The sequence below is a fragment of the Populus trichocarpa genome, chromosome 10 (assembly GCF_000002775.5).
Source record: "Populus trichocarpa isolate Nisqually-1 chromosome 10, P.trichocarpa_v4.1, whole genome shotgun sequence".
Classification (NCBI taxonomy): domain Eukaryota; kingdom Viridiplantae; phylum Streptophyta; class Magnoliopsida; order Malpighiales; family Salicaceae; genus Populus; species Populus trichocarpa.
Window position 1 is genome coordinate 11,672,660 of NC_037294.2, and position 15,279 is coordinate 11,687,938.

At 35.5% G+C, this 15,279-nt stretch overlaps 3 protein-coding genes across 7 annotated transcripts; 2 read left to right on the top strand and 1 right to left on the bottom strand.

The window, feature by feature from the left end:
* Positions 1–90: 90 nt before the first annotated feature.
* Positions 91–2,680, top strand: LOC7459039 (peroxisomal adenine nucleotide carrier 1). Of its 2 annotated transcripts, none has more exons than XM_024609709.2 (5): positions 91–460; positions 785–1,016; positions 1,275–1,421; positions 1,800–1,960; positions 2,168–2,680. In XM_024609709.2, exons 1-5 carry the CDS (start codon positions 213–215, stop codon positions 2,445–2,447), a joined length of 1,068 nt encoding a protein of 355 aa, XP_024465477.2. In that variant the 5' UTR covers positions 91–212; the 3' UTR covers positions 2,448–2,680. The 2 variants fall into 2 exon arrangements, with proteins under 2 accessions (XP_024465477.2, XP_002314718.4); XM_002314682.4 differs by having other exon boundaries at positions 97–355.
* A 2,286-nt stretch (positions 2,681–4,966) lies between these two features.
* Positions 4,967–8,975, bottom strand: LOC7474228 (DEAD-box ATP-dependent RNA helicase 58, chloroplastic). Of its 2 annotated transcripts, XM_002315756.4 has the most exons (10): positions 8,543–8,972; positions 8,297–8,390; positions 8,061–8,174; positions 7,790–7,912; positions 7,261–7,365; positions 6,830–6,988; positions 6,575–6,643; positions 6,302–6,391; positions 5,684–5,824; positions 4,967–5,254 (listed from the first exon to the last, which is right to left on the bottom strand). In XM_002315756.4, the coding sequence occupies exons 1-10, from the start codon at positions 8,815–8,817 to the stop codon at positions 4,991–4,993; spliced, it is 1,434 nt and encodes a 477-aa protein (XP_002315792.3). In that variant the 5' UTR covers positions 8,818–8,972; the 3' UTR covers positions 4,967–4,990. The 2 variants fall into 2 exon arrangements, with proteins under 2 accessions (XP_002315792.3, XP_024465463.2); XM_024609695.2 differs by lacking the exon at positions 6,830–6,988 and having other exon boundaries at positions 8,543–8,975.
* Positions 8,976–11,538: 2,563 nt separating this feature from the next.
* LOC7459040 (E3 ubiquitin-protein ligase RHF1A) lies at positions 11,539–15,041 on the top strand. 3 transcript variants are annotated; one of them, XR_008060320.1, is made up of 9 exons: positions 11,539–11,949; positions 12,643–12,689; positions 12,796–12,858; positions 12,990–13,098; positions 13,206–13,546; positions 13,917–14,024; positions 14,110–14,470; positions 14,661–14,728; positions 14,778–15,041. XR_008060320.1 is itself a non-coding variant. In XM_052456360.1 (8 exons), exons 1-8 carry the CDS (start codon positions 11,776–11,778, stop codon positions 14,670–14,672), a joined length of 1,215 nt encoding a protein of 404 aa, XP_052312320.1. In that variant the 5' UTR covers positions 11,539–11,775; the 3' UTR covers positions 14,673–15,041. The 3 variants fall into 3 exon arrangements, 2 of the variants coding, with proteins under 2 accessions (XP_052312320.1, XP_052312321.1); XM_052456360.1 differs by having other exon boundaries at positions 14,661–15,041; XM_052456361.1 differs by having other exon boundaries at positions 11,808–11,949; positions 12,099–12,689; positions 14,661–15,041.
* The last annotated feature ends 238 nt before the right edge of the window (positions 15,042–15,279 follow it).

The window sequence follows — 15,279 nt, forward strand, 5'->3', positions numbered from 1 at the left end:
CTATCCTACGGTGTTTAAAAACAACAATATTTAGTAAATATTAAATTTATGAAGCACGATCTCCTGATTTGTTTTTTAAAACCGCGTTATTTTGATGAATTTCTATGTTTACTGTGTTTTTTTTTTAAATCCCTAAATTCATGCATATTTTAGCCTCCTTAATTTCGTAACCTCCCAATTTATGTTAGTACTTGTGCTGAATATCCAACATCATGGCCTTCGATTTGGAGTCTTTGTCAGAGGCAACATCCGGGGCAATTGGTGCTCTGGTTAGCACCACTATATCGTACCCACTTGACACCTGCAAGACCAAATATCAAGCTGAGGTTAGAGCTCATCATCAACAAAAGTATAGGTATGTCCTTTCTCGTCTCGTCTTCTCATTTCGTGTATCAGCTACTGTGTGTCTGCAGTTTGTTGGTTTTGTGGGGTGCTATGCGAATTTCTTGTCCAGCACCAGGTATCAATTACCCGCATAATCTTTTCTATTTTTTTATGCATAGCTTTCAAGACTGTTTAGAACTCACAAGTCTCTGTGTTGTGCTAACTATCATATTTTAGGATGTTATGCTCGCAAATTTCTTGTTTAGCTGTAAATTTGCAATTTTTGTTGATGAAATCCTTCATGTTACAGGTTGATATTTATTTTATTATAGACATTTAACTAGCAGATTATGGAAGAGTTTCTGATCAATTGCTATGGGTAAAACAATTAAGAGGTTACCTGGATAACGTACCATTCTGGGTAAGATCACTCATGAAAAATATGTTGCGGCGTTTGCAGGAACATATCTGATGTTTTCTGGGAGGCAATTGCTTCCAGGCAGGTTCTTTCATTGTATCAAGGCCTTGGGACGAAGAACTTGCAGTCTTTTATTTCACAATTTGTATATTTCTATGGGTACAGCTTCTTTAAGCGGTTATATTTGGAGAAAAGTAGGAACAAAACCATTGGAACAAAGGCAAATTTGATAGTGGCTGCTGCTGCTGGGGCTTGCACTGTCATAGTGACACAGGTGAGTCATATCTTGATATCCATTTTTTTCTGCTTTTATAAAGAAAAATTTTGTTATCCTATGATTATTATTTTTATATATATTTCTTTTATATTGAATGGTATTTGAATTCTTGTGGTCGAGGGGTCCCGGCCAAAACGGTTCTATGCATGGAACAAATAAACATCTATGGTTAGGGACTGTATAAAGTATAAACCTTTCCTAGAATAAGTCCAATGTATAGTGTTTAACAACCTAATCTCTGGTTTTGCTGTACAGCCTCTGGACACAGCATCCTCTAAAATGCAAACAAGTGAATTTGGAAAATCCAGAGGACTTTGGAAAACCCTCTCGGAGGGCACTTGGAGTGAGGCATTTGATGGTCTTGGCATATCTCTTCTTCTGACATCAAACCCATCAATCCAGGTACTTGACTCTGCTTTCGAGTATTGACTTATGTGTCTGGCTTGCACATATAGTGTTTTTGGTCTCATCTTTAGATCATTGAGCTTATGCACAGAGGGCCTGGACTGTGGAATAGGCTAGGGTTTTGGTTAGAGAGGTGAGGCAGGGGGAAATGAAAAATTTTGATTGACCACCCGATCTTTTGATTTGTACCTTTGAGCTGTGAGATTTTTTAGGGGTGGATTGTTCTTTCTGGAGATGTTCCGAGAATGAATGTAGCTTTTACCCAGGATTTTGTTGTTTAGGCTTCTGCTTAAGCATTTTGGGTGAACACTAAGAGAGACTTAGAGTTTCAAGAATCAATAGCTCGAACTGAAATGGGAATTCTATGTTTTACAGTACACAGTTTTTGATCAGTTGAAACGAAGACTACTGGAGCGGCAGCTCAGCAAAAGATCAAGCATAGAATCATCTCCAGAAGCACTCTCTGCCTTTTCTGCTTTTGTATTGGGTGCAGTTTCAAAGTGCATCGCGACGTGTGTCACATACCCAGCTATCAGGTATGCAGTCAACTCAGTCATCATTCCCTTAGCATTTCATGATAATACTCACTTCTGTCTTTCATTTTGCCGTCAAAAGTTTTTAATGAACAAAATCACTAATTGATGTTCCATGAAAAATGAACGATGCAATGTATTTGAAAACCCTCTTAATCAAACCATTTTATAAATGCTGCTGAAATGACTGAAGATATGAACCCTGGGCAGATGTAAAGTGACGCTTCAGGCTGCTGAATCAGATGAAAGTGAGATCGAGGAAGTTCAAGCAAAAACCAAGACAATTTCAGGTGCACTCTATTCTATTTGGAAAAATGAAGGTTCGGCTGGTTTCTTCAAAGGGTTGCTGGCCCAGAACCTGAAGACTGTGCTGAGCTCAGCATTGCACTTGATGATAAAGGAGAAGATATCAAAGACTACATGGTTCCTGATGCTTGCACTTAAAAGGTATCTGTTTGTCACACGCAGCAGAATCAAGAGCACTTTATGACGGTGATAATCATATGCATGGAAGTTGGATCCCTGTCAGTAAGGGGCTCTGCTGGATATGCCCGCATCAGTATTAAATTTCTTAGACGTTGTAACTAGGTAGGAGACCTGGATGCCAGTTCATCTTTCCCGGGGAAGAAATTTTAATTTGCTGCAAAAGTGTTTATTTTTATCCCTCAATATCCTGCTCAAATTAAATAATATAGAGCAAATAAAGTAAAATTTTTAACATCATTCTTTGGATTGGCTACGTTGTTAATTTCTCCATTTCAAGGTGGATGATTGAGGGAGATGGCTAGATGGCTTTTCTGTGACGCAGGATTGAATTTCTTTTCTATCATTATTATTTATATATAATTGAAAGAATTTCATTACCAAGGCTCTCAAACCACAAAAAAGTGAGCCCAGTAAAACAAAATTGAAGCTATATCAGTTATGCAGCAACGTCAGTCAGATTCAATATTTAAAATGATGAATTTACAGTGACGGCCAATTGATAAATGACCTCTTCACTGTCGACTTGAGCAAAAAGATTTGGGTGACTAGGGAACTGCGGCTCAGTGCCTGGTACTGTGCTGGAGTCTGTGGCATCTGTAGAGGGTTGATCCTTAAATGGGTCTGCTATTTCCTCAGCAAGGCAGTCTGCATTATCATTTTTTTTCAATTTCAAGGATGTCCTAAAGTTGCTGATGCCTCGAAGAAGACCAATGAGAAGTCAGTGTTAAGATATCAGATAATCAGATCTCGAATAAACTCCAACGTTCACTTAAAAGGTTTGTTGAGTATATTCTTCCAACTGTAGTATCTATAAGCTCGTTGCTGGGAGTTTTGCGGGACAGAATATTACACCAAGATTTTATATTGTAAGAAACTGCCCTTATGTAGAAGATGTTGGGTTCCCTACTACCATTGCAGTCCCACTATTTCTGTGTTAAATGATTTGGAGCTCACATGTTCTCCCAAGAAACTTATGTCCTTAAAATGGTCTAGTAAATGCAGGATACAGCGATGCTTGGTGCTAACATCTATGAAGCTGACGCTGAAGTAGCATAACTGCTTGCTGAAGGAAGAATACCGATTGGAACAAGGGAAATTTCAGAAATCAAGAACGAACAAGCTTATGATATTTATCCGTCTCGACTTTTAAACACACTAAATGGAAATGTTTTCTTGTTTCTTCTCGTCTCTAAAAGCATGCCTGATTCTGTTCTGAAGAGAATGCATCGTTGATAAAAACGTCGGAATTGGGAAGGACGTCGTTTTTGCAAAAGGTATGGTTCAACAAAATGCATGTTCTAAATGCGTTTGAAACATAATTTGTTACTGGAAAAAAATAATATTTATTAACCCTATTTTCAGTCTCTTATTAAATCAAAGATGTGATCATTGGATACACCTAGTCACATTTGTTCTGAAATTAAATGGTTTGTGATTCAATTGGTTCCCCCTGGAGTTTTTGGCAACCGTGTCAAGAAAATGTCTATCAGGTAGTTTTTAGTCAAAAAGATTACGGTTTTTAGCCGCCCTGCTAGTTTGCAGGGCACACTAGAGGCTGATGGATCTCGCGAAGGCTTCTGCATTCGATTTGGTGTTCGATCCTTTCGAAGTACTCGATTGTTCAGGATAGATTTGTGATATAATTTGTTTTTTTCTTTCTTCCATCATGGTTTTGTCGATTAGGACGGGCATCAAGAGAATAAAAATGACATGTGAACTGATCGATATGAGTAGCAAAGTGGTCTTGATGTAACATGCCTGATGGCAACCGCGACCTTTTGTTTATAGTATGAGTATGCAATTGCAAACATTGTAAAAAAAAATTAGATGGAGGTTGCAAATTTATTTATTAGAACCCTAAATTTTAAAACTTGTTTGACCAACAAAGAGATTAAACTTCTAAATTCTTATCTCCATTGAGCATATGCAACTTTAATTTTAAAGGGTGTTTGAGTATATAATATTAGTTATTTTTTAAAATGTTTTTTTTTTGAAAGAAAATATATTAAAATATTTTTTTATTTTTTAAAATTATTTTCAACATTAACACATTAAAATAATAATTTTAAACAAAAAAAAAATCATGCTAAATATCTTACATATTTACTTTTGCGTATAAAGAATCTCTTGAAGAAAAACCCCCGTTTATTTTTCCCAAACTTTCGTGTTGTTTTTTCTTATTGAATGGCATCAACATGTGGTTTGTAACACGGAGCCTTCTCCCAGTCCCTCCTCTAAACCCCTTGTGATACAATCTCAGGTCCTTAGACTCGAGTCTCTCAACTCTTAAAAGATTTTAGCTGACATGCAAGAAATCCATCCTCTCTGTCTTATGCAGAATTCAAACAACAGTATGACAGAAATCACTGGCATGATGGTGAACTAGACCTTTAACATAAATTTTCTATCCCAAAATTGTCAATACTTCTCCCAGTACTTTTTTTTAGTGATGTGCAGGCATTTTCGCATCGGATCAAAAAAAAAAAAACTAAAAAAGGTTAAGAGAGCATGCTGCCAACCAAGTTCATAAATTCAAATACATTGGAACTATAGAAAAAGCTCCTCGCAATTAAACATCAATTCGTTCTCATATCTTTGCAAAACAAACCGCTCTTCTGGCATAATAATACTGGTAACATTGCATTTCTCATCTGAAAAAGGTTTTCTGCCTGTTCTTCCAGCTCGATGAAGATAATCTACAGCAGTTCTTGGCAGATTGAAGTTGTATATATGAGTTATTTCTGGAAGATCAACCCCTCTTGCAGCAATGTCCGTTGCAACAAGAAGATAGCCACCTCCTTGTCTCACTTCCTGCATCCAAGAACTAAAAACATCAAAACAAGAAGATATGGACGTGGACAATAAGGGCATGCCAGAAACGGAACTCTAATTAACTGACATATCTGTTGCTATTTTCAATTTTATTCTATGCTGGATAGCAAGTGTCAATGGTTTACTGTGAGAATTTCAAAAGTTCAGGTTAAAGACAATCTTTTGTAGAAAGTATAAATTAAAATTAAAAAAAGAAAGAGTTGAAATGATATTCATCCTTTGGATGGTCATACACAATAGACAAATGATGTTGAATATACTGATACAAATTAAAATTGTTTTCTTTGTTGCATCTAACACTAGGCACCCATGCCAATTTCTGTTGCCCTTTTGACACTGCACTAAAAATAGAAAGTGTAGTGTCAATGTTTCCATCCATTATAGACACAAAAACTAGACAATACTTACAGATAATGAAGCTGCTCGTGAATTGAAATTCATGTCTTCCTCCAGAAGAAGGATTTCTGAACAACCCCCATATGAAGTTTTCAGAAAGTCCACTAAATCAATTGTTGGTGGACCATTCCCAGCCTTTTTTGACTTCTCAGACTGAATGAAAAGAAATTAAAAGATTTAATTTACTGCATAAGCCTGTCCTCTTATGGAAAGAAAGATAAAGATCAAATTCACCAAATAGCTTGCTAACAAAAAATCTAATTTTGAAGTCTGCAAATATCCACGAACTCAATAACTTAGCTATGTTGACAAATGATCAGCCAAGAATTAAGACTTCTCTGAGCTGATTGATAACATACAATTATGCTTGACAATGATGCATGCTATTCTTTTGTGCCATGTATTCAACAGTACAATCGTTGAAAGGAATGGCAGAGTAAAGAAATCAGACCATATGAGATTTATTGTTGACATGACTAGAAAATTTTTTTTGTCAACTATTATCAGATAAGATAACATGATACTAGTAAAATGCTAAAATTCAAAAGAGAGCTTAACTCTATTCTCCAAATTACACTCAACGTCTCAATTTAAGAAATTAACACTTTGAGAAAGATATGTTGCACAGACCTGCTCACCAACAAAAATAATGCCAGACTTGGGTGCGTCAGACTGCAGTAAGGAGAGCAATGTTTGATGCCTTTGCTTTTTACTGCATATCTGTTAAGAAACACAACATCAGTCCACTCTAAATCAAAATTATTAAGAAGAGGGGCACCAATCAATAAAGGATGTTGCCTGTAACTGGGAAAAAAATATGGGAACATAGATACAGTGAACACGTTCAAACAGCCAATAAACTGGAAAGTGTAATGGAAAAGGCAGCATAAAAAATATTCTTACCACGAATCTATGTTGCAGGCATGTTGGCATGGGCTCAATTGGATTTACATGGACATGAACTACATCTCTCTGCCAATACAGATACACAATGGATATTGGTGGTATCATTTATCAAATTCCAATGAACACAACCCTCTTTTTTTTCGTGAGCGAAAAGCTTTACTAAAATGAACCAAGTGAGTGCAAACACATGCATGAACAAAAAGATCTTATACAACAAAGGACATACACAAAGTCTGTAAGAGAAAGGACAACCTTGGTCCACTTCTGCTGTATGCAATCATATAAAAATCGGTTGTGCTGAGGGATGGATGCACTAGCAAAAACTGTCTGACGGCTATTGCATGAGGAATAAGATGTCAAAAGCTTTCGCAGGGAACTGACTTGTTTTGAAGAGTTGAACATGAAATCAACCTAGACAAGCAATGATATAAAATGTCATTCCTCCAAAACAGTATATCAAAAGCAGTAATGGAAAGCAATAAGACAAGTAAATGATCTGCTCAAAGAAAAGGAGCATCTGTGCATCAGTCTCAAAACTCTGTAGGAAACGAATCAAGAAATTCAAAAACTGTACCCTAATCCAAGCTATACAGATAGTTAATTAAAAAAATTTCTACGAAGAATCATTAAAATATTCTACACACATTCTAAAAACACCAGACATTGAAAGAGACGAGAGTTACCTCGTCAATAACCAGCACTTGCATTGATTCAAGTTTAAGCAAGTGCTTCTCAAGCATTTGGCACAAGCTAGCTATTGTTGCCACCACTATTGTAGGAGGCTCAGCCTGAAACACAAATTTTATCCTCTTAATACTGGTGCAAGTAAATAGATAAACTCGATATAGAAAAGTGACACACTCCTGACTAATAGCAAGATATATTGCAATTCCAAACAAGTGAAAATTGCAACTATTTGATAATTGTTGGCAAACAGTGCGTATCAATGCAAGCAACTACAGTTTCTAAAAGCTATCTGGGAATTCTTACACTGGAAAAATCTAAAGAAATACCAATAGTGCAGACAGAAGAGTAATTTTTTATAGGTACTTACATCCATCAAAGTTGTTTATGCTGTGAACAGTTCAGATACTTTTCCATCCTCCTGTTTTCAGTTCTAAGAGAATATTGATTGATAGCTAAAATAACAATTTGCATAAATTCATGTAAGCCTACCACACGACAAAAAATCATATCAAGAGGATGCCGCACCTTTAGCCAACTCTTATGTCTCCTCAACATCCCTCCATCTAGAAGCGCCATGACGGTGCAAGACTTCTGCTCCGCATCATTCTCTGTTGGCGTTGCAGCCAACATCCGAGCAACTTTTGTAACCTAATTCGTGAACAGACAACCAAACCACCATTAATGAGATGCTCCAAAGTCCAAAGCATCCAATTACGATAATGAGCATCAACTTTCAATTTATTACATAAAAGAAGACGCGTTAACTTCAAAAGGGAAAAAATATCAAGATTATTACTTGTATGCCAAGTTCTCGAGTAGGCACCACGATTAGTGCTTGCACAGCCGATCTTTGAGTATTTATAACAGAAAATATCAATAATAAGTATGCAAGAGTCTTGCCAGAACCTGTCTAGTGAATAAAAAATGAGATCTCGGTTAGAGTTGTAAGGTTTTTTATGCTATTTTTTACACATTAAATTGGAAGCAATCAATGAAACAGAAATCACTAAAAAAAAATAGAGAGAAATTAACCTGAGCATGAAGTATGCAGTCGCGGCCGCTAAAAAGAACAGGCAAAGCTTGTTTCTGTACATCCGTTGGCACCGCATATCCAACCTCTTCTACCCTGAAAAATGGAGTGCATAATATAGCTACTCAGTAATTTTTTATTTTTTTTTAAGAAATCATTGAATTCAATAATAATAGTAAAATTAATATTAAATGAAATTGAAATCACAAAGAAATTGAGAAATTAAATGATTATTGACTGAAACTTGCCTGCGCAGCAAGTGCTCGGGTACACGACCTAGGCAAATTTCGCGGAGAGTCAAGGCCTCCCCCTTCTCTTTAGCATCATCAGCTACTTTGGTTAGTGAAGGGGAATTGAGAATGGCCTTTAATGGCCTAAAACTTGATCTAGAATAGAAGAGAGCTCTGTTCGAATACAAAATATGCGACTGAAGTAGAGAAAAACCGGTTCGAGTGGGTTTCGAATATAAAACAGCGTGTGAAACTTGTGGAAGCTGCTGAGTAGCTGAGATTATAGGAGCCATTATCGGCTCACTCTGGTTCCCTCTCACTGCTTAGCGGCCAAAAAAGAACGATACAAGAGATTCATCCATTTGGGCATTATAGCAGATGGATTTAAATCCTCGGTAATGGCAGGACGCTTGCATACCTGAGAAGCGGGACCCGCTTTTTTTTTTTTTTTCTTATGATTTTTGGGGAAGTTATTTTTTAATGCGTCTTGTGGATTGGTTAGTCTAGAGTCTTACACGTGCAGTGCGCGTTGGACAAAAGGGAATTAACAAGTCAAGAATGGTTTGCAACTTTTTGTGCTGCCCCTTGTAGTTTATGGAATTTGTTATCATGTCCCATAACGTAAATTACTGTTTATCATTGCGAATTTTTAAAAAGTTTTAATTTATTCAGATTTAAATTAATATTTTTAATATTTTTTTATTGTTTTGGTGAACTCATATCAAAAATTAAAAAAATATTATTTTAATATATTTTTAAATAAAAAATAATTTAAAAAATAATATTTACCACACTTTCAAACATGATGTAAATACTTGTCATTAATTATCAAAAAGATGTAAATACTTGTCATTTGATAATATAGTAATTTATGTATTTTTATCTAATTATAAAGAAAAAAATTGTTTGATTAATCAAATAACTTCTTTTTTTTTCATTGAAACTCATATATAATTATATTTTAAATTTTGATTTTTATAAATGCTAAAATAACCTATTTTTTCTTATTTGTTTTGTGTATAAAAAATCATCTCACAACGTCTTTAATAAAATATGTATTTTATAACTATATTTTTTAAAAACCACAACTAAATATATTTTTTTAATCTCAAATACAAAAGCTATTGCAATTCCAACACATACTTTTTAACTTCAAAATTCACCGGTGCTCTCGCTTTTGATCATGAATTTTAAGATTATAATCACAGTGGTTGTTGGTAAAAAAGACTAATATAAAAAGTATGCTGGCTAGATGAGGGAATGGGAAGCAAGCTTTGCTTCTGATCTGGAAGAAAAGGAGAGGGGGTTAGGTGAGGTGAGGTGAGGTGATTTCCCAGCTTCGAAGAAATTTCAAGCTTGGATCATATGTTGAGGTCATGATTGAGAATTGAAGATTTGCTGTGATTATCGAGGGGAGGGTCAAAGTGTGCATAGTTGCTTTGAGATTAATTTATTCTATTTTCAATTTAAATGAAATCAAGAAAATATTCACATACACTTATGCGAATGTATATATAGATTAAAAAAATGCAAATATAATTATCTAGATGGTTGCTCAGCGGTAAGAGCTTGGAATCAAGAGGTTTGCTCTCTCTGTGGTCTCAGGTTCAAGCCTTGTGGTTGCTCATATGATGGCCACTGGAGGCTTACATGATCGTTAACTTTAGGGCCCGTGGAATTAGTCGAGGTACGCGCAAACTGGCCCGGACACCCATATTAAACTAAAAAAAAAAAACACAAATACATTTTAACATGAAAAAAAATGTAGATCACTAGATTCATGAGAAGGAAGGAAGGAAAAAAAAAATTTTCTTAAAAAAAACCAGCCCTGCCTTTGATTTTCATTAGTCATGCAAGGAAGGAATTAATGTTTTGTTACACAATCATAAAAGAAATCGACTTCAAATAATGCATGAACTCATATGAGATTGAAAACTATTATCATTTGGTCTCATTTGATTTTAATTTCTCAATTCCAAGAGAGATTTATCAAAAATAAAAATAATATTTAGTATTGTAGGAGCGATTGTTTTCAAAGTAATTTTTTATTTGAAAACATATTAAAATAATATCTTTTAAAAATTTTAAAAATTTAATTTTTTATATCTACACATCAAAATATAAAAAAATTAAGTAAAAATATCCAAAACTTTAAAAAACACATGGTCAGCATAAAAACAAACACATCTAAAGCGTATCATATATTGTAAAAATTAGATTTTTACTATATAAACTAAATAAAAATGTATTTTTCTAAATTTGATAATATAATGAGCTCTCAAAGTTTATCTATAATTTATTAGCTACGGAATACTATTTTGCAGTTGGATATAAGAATATATAACCATATCATAATATTATTTAAAACATTTAGATGTTTATTTCTACAACAACATTTTCATTACACAAGAATGGGTATGTATATTTATATACTTTAAACCATCAATTATGAAAAACCTAAATACTTAACAATAAATAAAGCATTATATTGGTAGAAAACACCACACTGTACACATTACTGATAAATTATAGTGTTGCTTTTATAGTATCTCGAGTCTATGTGAATAAATTTATATTGTTTTTCAAAGTATTTTTTATCGGAAATGTATCAAAATAATTTTTTTTTTATTTTTTAAAAATTATTTTTGATGTTATCGCATCAAAATGATTTAAAAACACCAAAAAATATTAATTTGAAACAGAGAAAAAAATAAAAAAATTTTAATTTTTTTCAAAAATATTTTTAAAACCGTTAATTTTTTCAAGATATTAACTGTAACTAAAGTAGCAAAAAATGGTATGTTAAAATGAAGGTTAATATTATAATTGCATAAATGATAAAAGCACAGGGTATAACACCGAGAAGTAAAAAATGTTAAAAATTACCATAGGACAAGGATTTGTAGCGTGACAGGGGCATCTTTTGGAAAAGAACGGCTCGAGGGGCATCTTAGCAATCAAAGAAGAAAGGAATAAGATATAATTATCAAGTAACCATTATATAATATGGAAAATAACTCAATGCAAGAAAAAAAAAAAAAAGATTGTTTGATTCCATCAAAAACTTAAACCGTCTGAATCGGATTTCTTTGCCTGCATTTTCTGCCTCCTCGCCTTTCCCTCTCCTTGATCCTTTTCTTTTCCTTGACCATTCGCGCGCGCGCACTCTCTCTCTCTGTCTCTAGGGTTGTTCTCTTCTTCACCTTCACCTTCATCTTCTCCATTCAACTAAAACAGTGTCTGTCTCTGAAATGGCGAATTTCTCTTCTCTTACGTCTTCATTCTCTGATACTCCAATGGTTTCAGCTGCTGTTGCGTCGTCGTCTTCCTCCTCTTCTTCTCTCGGAGCTGGAGTCGACGATGCTTTCGAAGACGACTCTTGCAGTATTTGCCTCGATCCTTTCACCGCTCAAGACCCTGCCACTGTATTTTACACTATCACTCTCTCTATTTTTTTTTGAAAATAATGTCATCTTATGGACTGGAAAGTAGAATTCTTTGGTGATCGCTTTCGTGCTAGCTGTTGATTGGCACATTTCTAAGCACTGTTTATTCAATTTCCTTTTCCTTTCAGGGAAAGGAAAAAAGAAGGTGAATGTATCAATTGGAATCGAATTTAGAAAGTACTAACTTTGCGGTACAATTACGTAGTGATTATTTTTTTTTCTTTATAAAGTTGAGGTAAATTTATGATCTCTAATTGCTTCTTACTGCACCATTTTCTTTTTAAGAGAACTGTTGATGTGAAATAATTTCCTTTTAAACCCAAAAGAAAATCTGTTGATGAGAAATAATCATAAAACCAGGATCCTGGGATCTCTTCTTCTTGTTTTTTTTCTTTTTAATTTCTTCCCAACATATATTTTCTTGGTCTTTATATTCTAGTTTATGATCTCCATGAGAGATCGATGATACAACAACCAATACTAGAATTGACTCTAGGATGCTTTTATGGATACTATTGTTTCGTCTCTATTGTTGTTCTATAGCGACCCGTTGACTACAACTTGTCAAATGTTATAGCTCTTGTTCTTTTTCTCAACATGATTGTTTGTGATGGATTGTTGTCTTTAGGTTTTAAGTTTACTATAGACCTCTGGACTTGTTTCTTGTCTCAGGTTACCTGCTGCAATCATGAATATCATCTTCAGTGTATTCTTGAATGGTAGGTGTTAATCACCATAACATTTTTTCTAGCAATGGATGTCTTGCGTGAGATTATGATGCAATGGGCCTATGGCTATCATTGATTTTACTTGTTTCTTGTTTAGGTCGCAGAGAAGCAAAGAATGCCCAATTTGCTGGCAGCTTCTTGTCCTGAAAGACCATGCCAGGTATATTATTTGTTATGAGAAGCGATATATGTCTATCTTTCTCTCTATTGTTCAGTTTTATGTTGATCAAAGCAACCTAATTGGTTACTGCTTCTGTTCGTGCACCTTTGTTTCTGATTCCGTTTTTCTAGCCAAGAACTTCTAGCCGCTGTCGAGACTGAGAGGCTCTTAAGGTCAAGGAACTCGACTCCTGCATCCATGATCGTTCCTCACTTGGATGATGATTATGACATAGAACAGGTGATTATTTAGTCAGTTTGAAACCCTAACCCTAACCTTTTCATTTCACTGTTTAGTTGCCTCAAAAGCTCTTCTTTTATTTATTGGGTGCTAATGGAAATTTTTAGGATTCCTATTCAGATGACTCTGATTTCGATGAGCATATCATGCAGCATCTTGCTGCCGCTGCCTCCAGCAGAGCTCATCATGTTCACGAAAGGGAGAGGCAGAGGTCTAACGGACTTGGTCCCTCCCAGGTTATTGCCTTTACCTCTCCTGAACATGTAGCCACTGTTCAGCAAACATGCACTTCACCAGAAGAAGGTCAAACTTTAATTCATGGCTCATCAGTGATCAATTCACCAACTCCTGACACACTATCAGTTAACGTTCAAAATTTGTCATCTGTGACCCCTCCTGACGTGAACCAAGTTTCTACTACTGCTGTCAATAGCCCCTTCAAACCCAGGTATCATTCTGTAACTGCAACTTTTTATGTAGACTTTGTTTTTTATTTGGCAAGGTGACTAAGTGAACCAGAGGTTGAATGGGTCAGAAAATCTTTGAAGAACTGAAAACAATAGAGAAAAAAAAACAAGAATGACCATTCCGATGCAATTGTCCTTGTTTTTTACTTTATGGCCAACCTTCATTTTTCTCCTTCATCATCTTTTATTTGGTCCTTTCAGAGAATTCTTCTGCAGTGGATTTCTTCTGCATATTTCTTGTTGTCTGTATCTAGACTCTCTCTCTCTCTCTCTCACACACACACACAAATGCATGCGCGGCTGCACACATTATCTTTCTGTCTCTTATGTTTTCAAATATTCACCTTTCAGGATTCTCTTTAGACAGCCACCAACTGATACACCCCAGGAGCAAGGTTCATCGGAGGTGCTATCTCTCTCAGACTCTATTAAATCTAAATGGTTTGCTGCTTCAGCCAGGTAGATAAATGCAACTTGGTCTCTTTGTGACTGATATTTACTTGTTCAATTTCTGCTGCTGAAGTATGTGGATATCTTGCAAAAGGTACAAGGACTCACTTTCAAAAAGTACTAGAGGCATAAAGGAAAAGCTAGTTGCAAGGAATAATTCGGTCAAGGAGCTGAGCAAAGAAGTTCAGAGGGAAATGAGTGCAGGAATTGCTGGTGTTGCACGAATGATTGAGCGCTTGGATCTTACCACAAAACGCACGGGACCCTCCATGTCTGATTCTGGTTTTACTGGGGCAACTTCAAATTTCTCCTGGAAGGGGAAGGGTGTGGAACAGAACATCATTGCTCAGGCTTTGGCCAAAACAAGTGAGGAAATTGATCGTGATACAAGTTTAGGTGCATCCTCACATGCCTCTGGTACTGTCCAAGCCCGAGTGGAAATCTCCCATGTACAGGTTTGGAAACCACTGAAGAATGTTTTAATATATCCTCCATTGCCGAAATAGATTAGCGCTAGTATCTTAAAACTGTAGTGTTGATATTACAAATTTTTCCAAGTCATTAAAATATATATATGTCGATTGACATTGACAAAACATGGAGGGTTAACCTGAACTCATTTGTGCTTCCCCCCCTGTTTTACAGAGAGGTCATTAATGCCATGGTGCTCGTGCCTGGCAGCTTGACTGTGTTTTACCTTATCATCTGAGAAGGCATTTGATGCAAGGGACGTGCTGTGAAGAATCCTTATCATCTGAGAAGGCATTTGATGCAAGGGACGTGCTGTGAAGAATCCAAGTGCCTGTTGGTTTGCGTCCTGCATCGAATATTTATGCACTGTAACAGTAACTAAGAATGGATTGCTGTCCCGGGATACTATTTCTTTTTGAAGAGGTTAAGATGAGTAGTATATGGATTCTTCTTAACATTTGCTTTTCAACTGCAAAGAAACTTGATGTTCTACCTTGTCATGCCCACTTCTGCTTAAAAATCAAAATAACAAAGAAACCAGACATTCACGTTCTACTTTGGCTTGTTTCCTTGTGCTTCCTATCACATATATGTACTTTGATAGTTGGATGTGATTGGTGATGGATGTAGCTATTCATTTTGTTCTATTTTATGAAATAGCGGCAGGGTACTTCTTATCAGAAAGTCCTGTTCTGTAGTGAACTGGATCAATTTACACGAACTTGATGCGATAAAAGAATGTCTTCATGCATGCTAAGACCTTTTCCAACGTAGTGAACTAATGAAGTTCCAA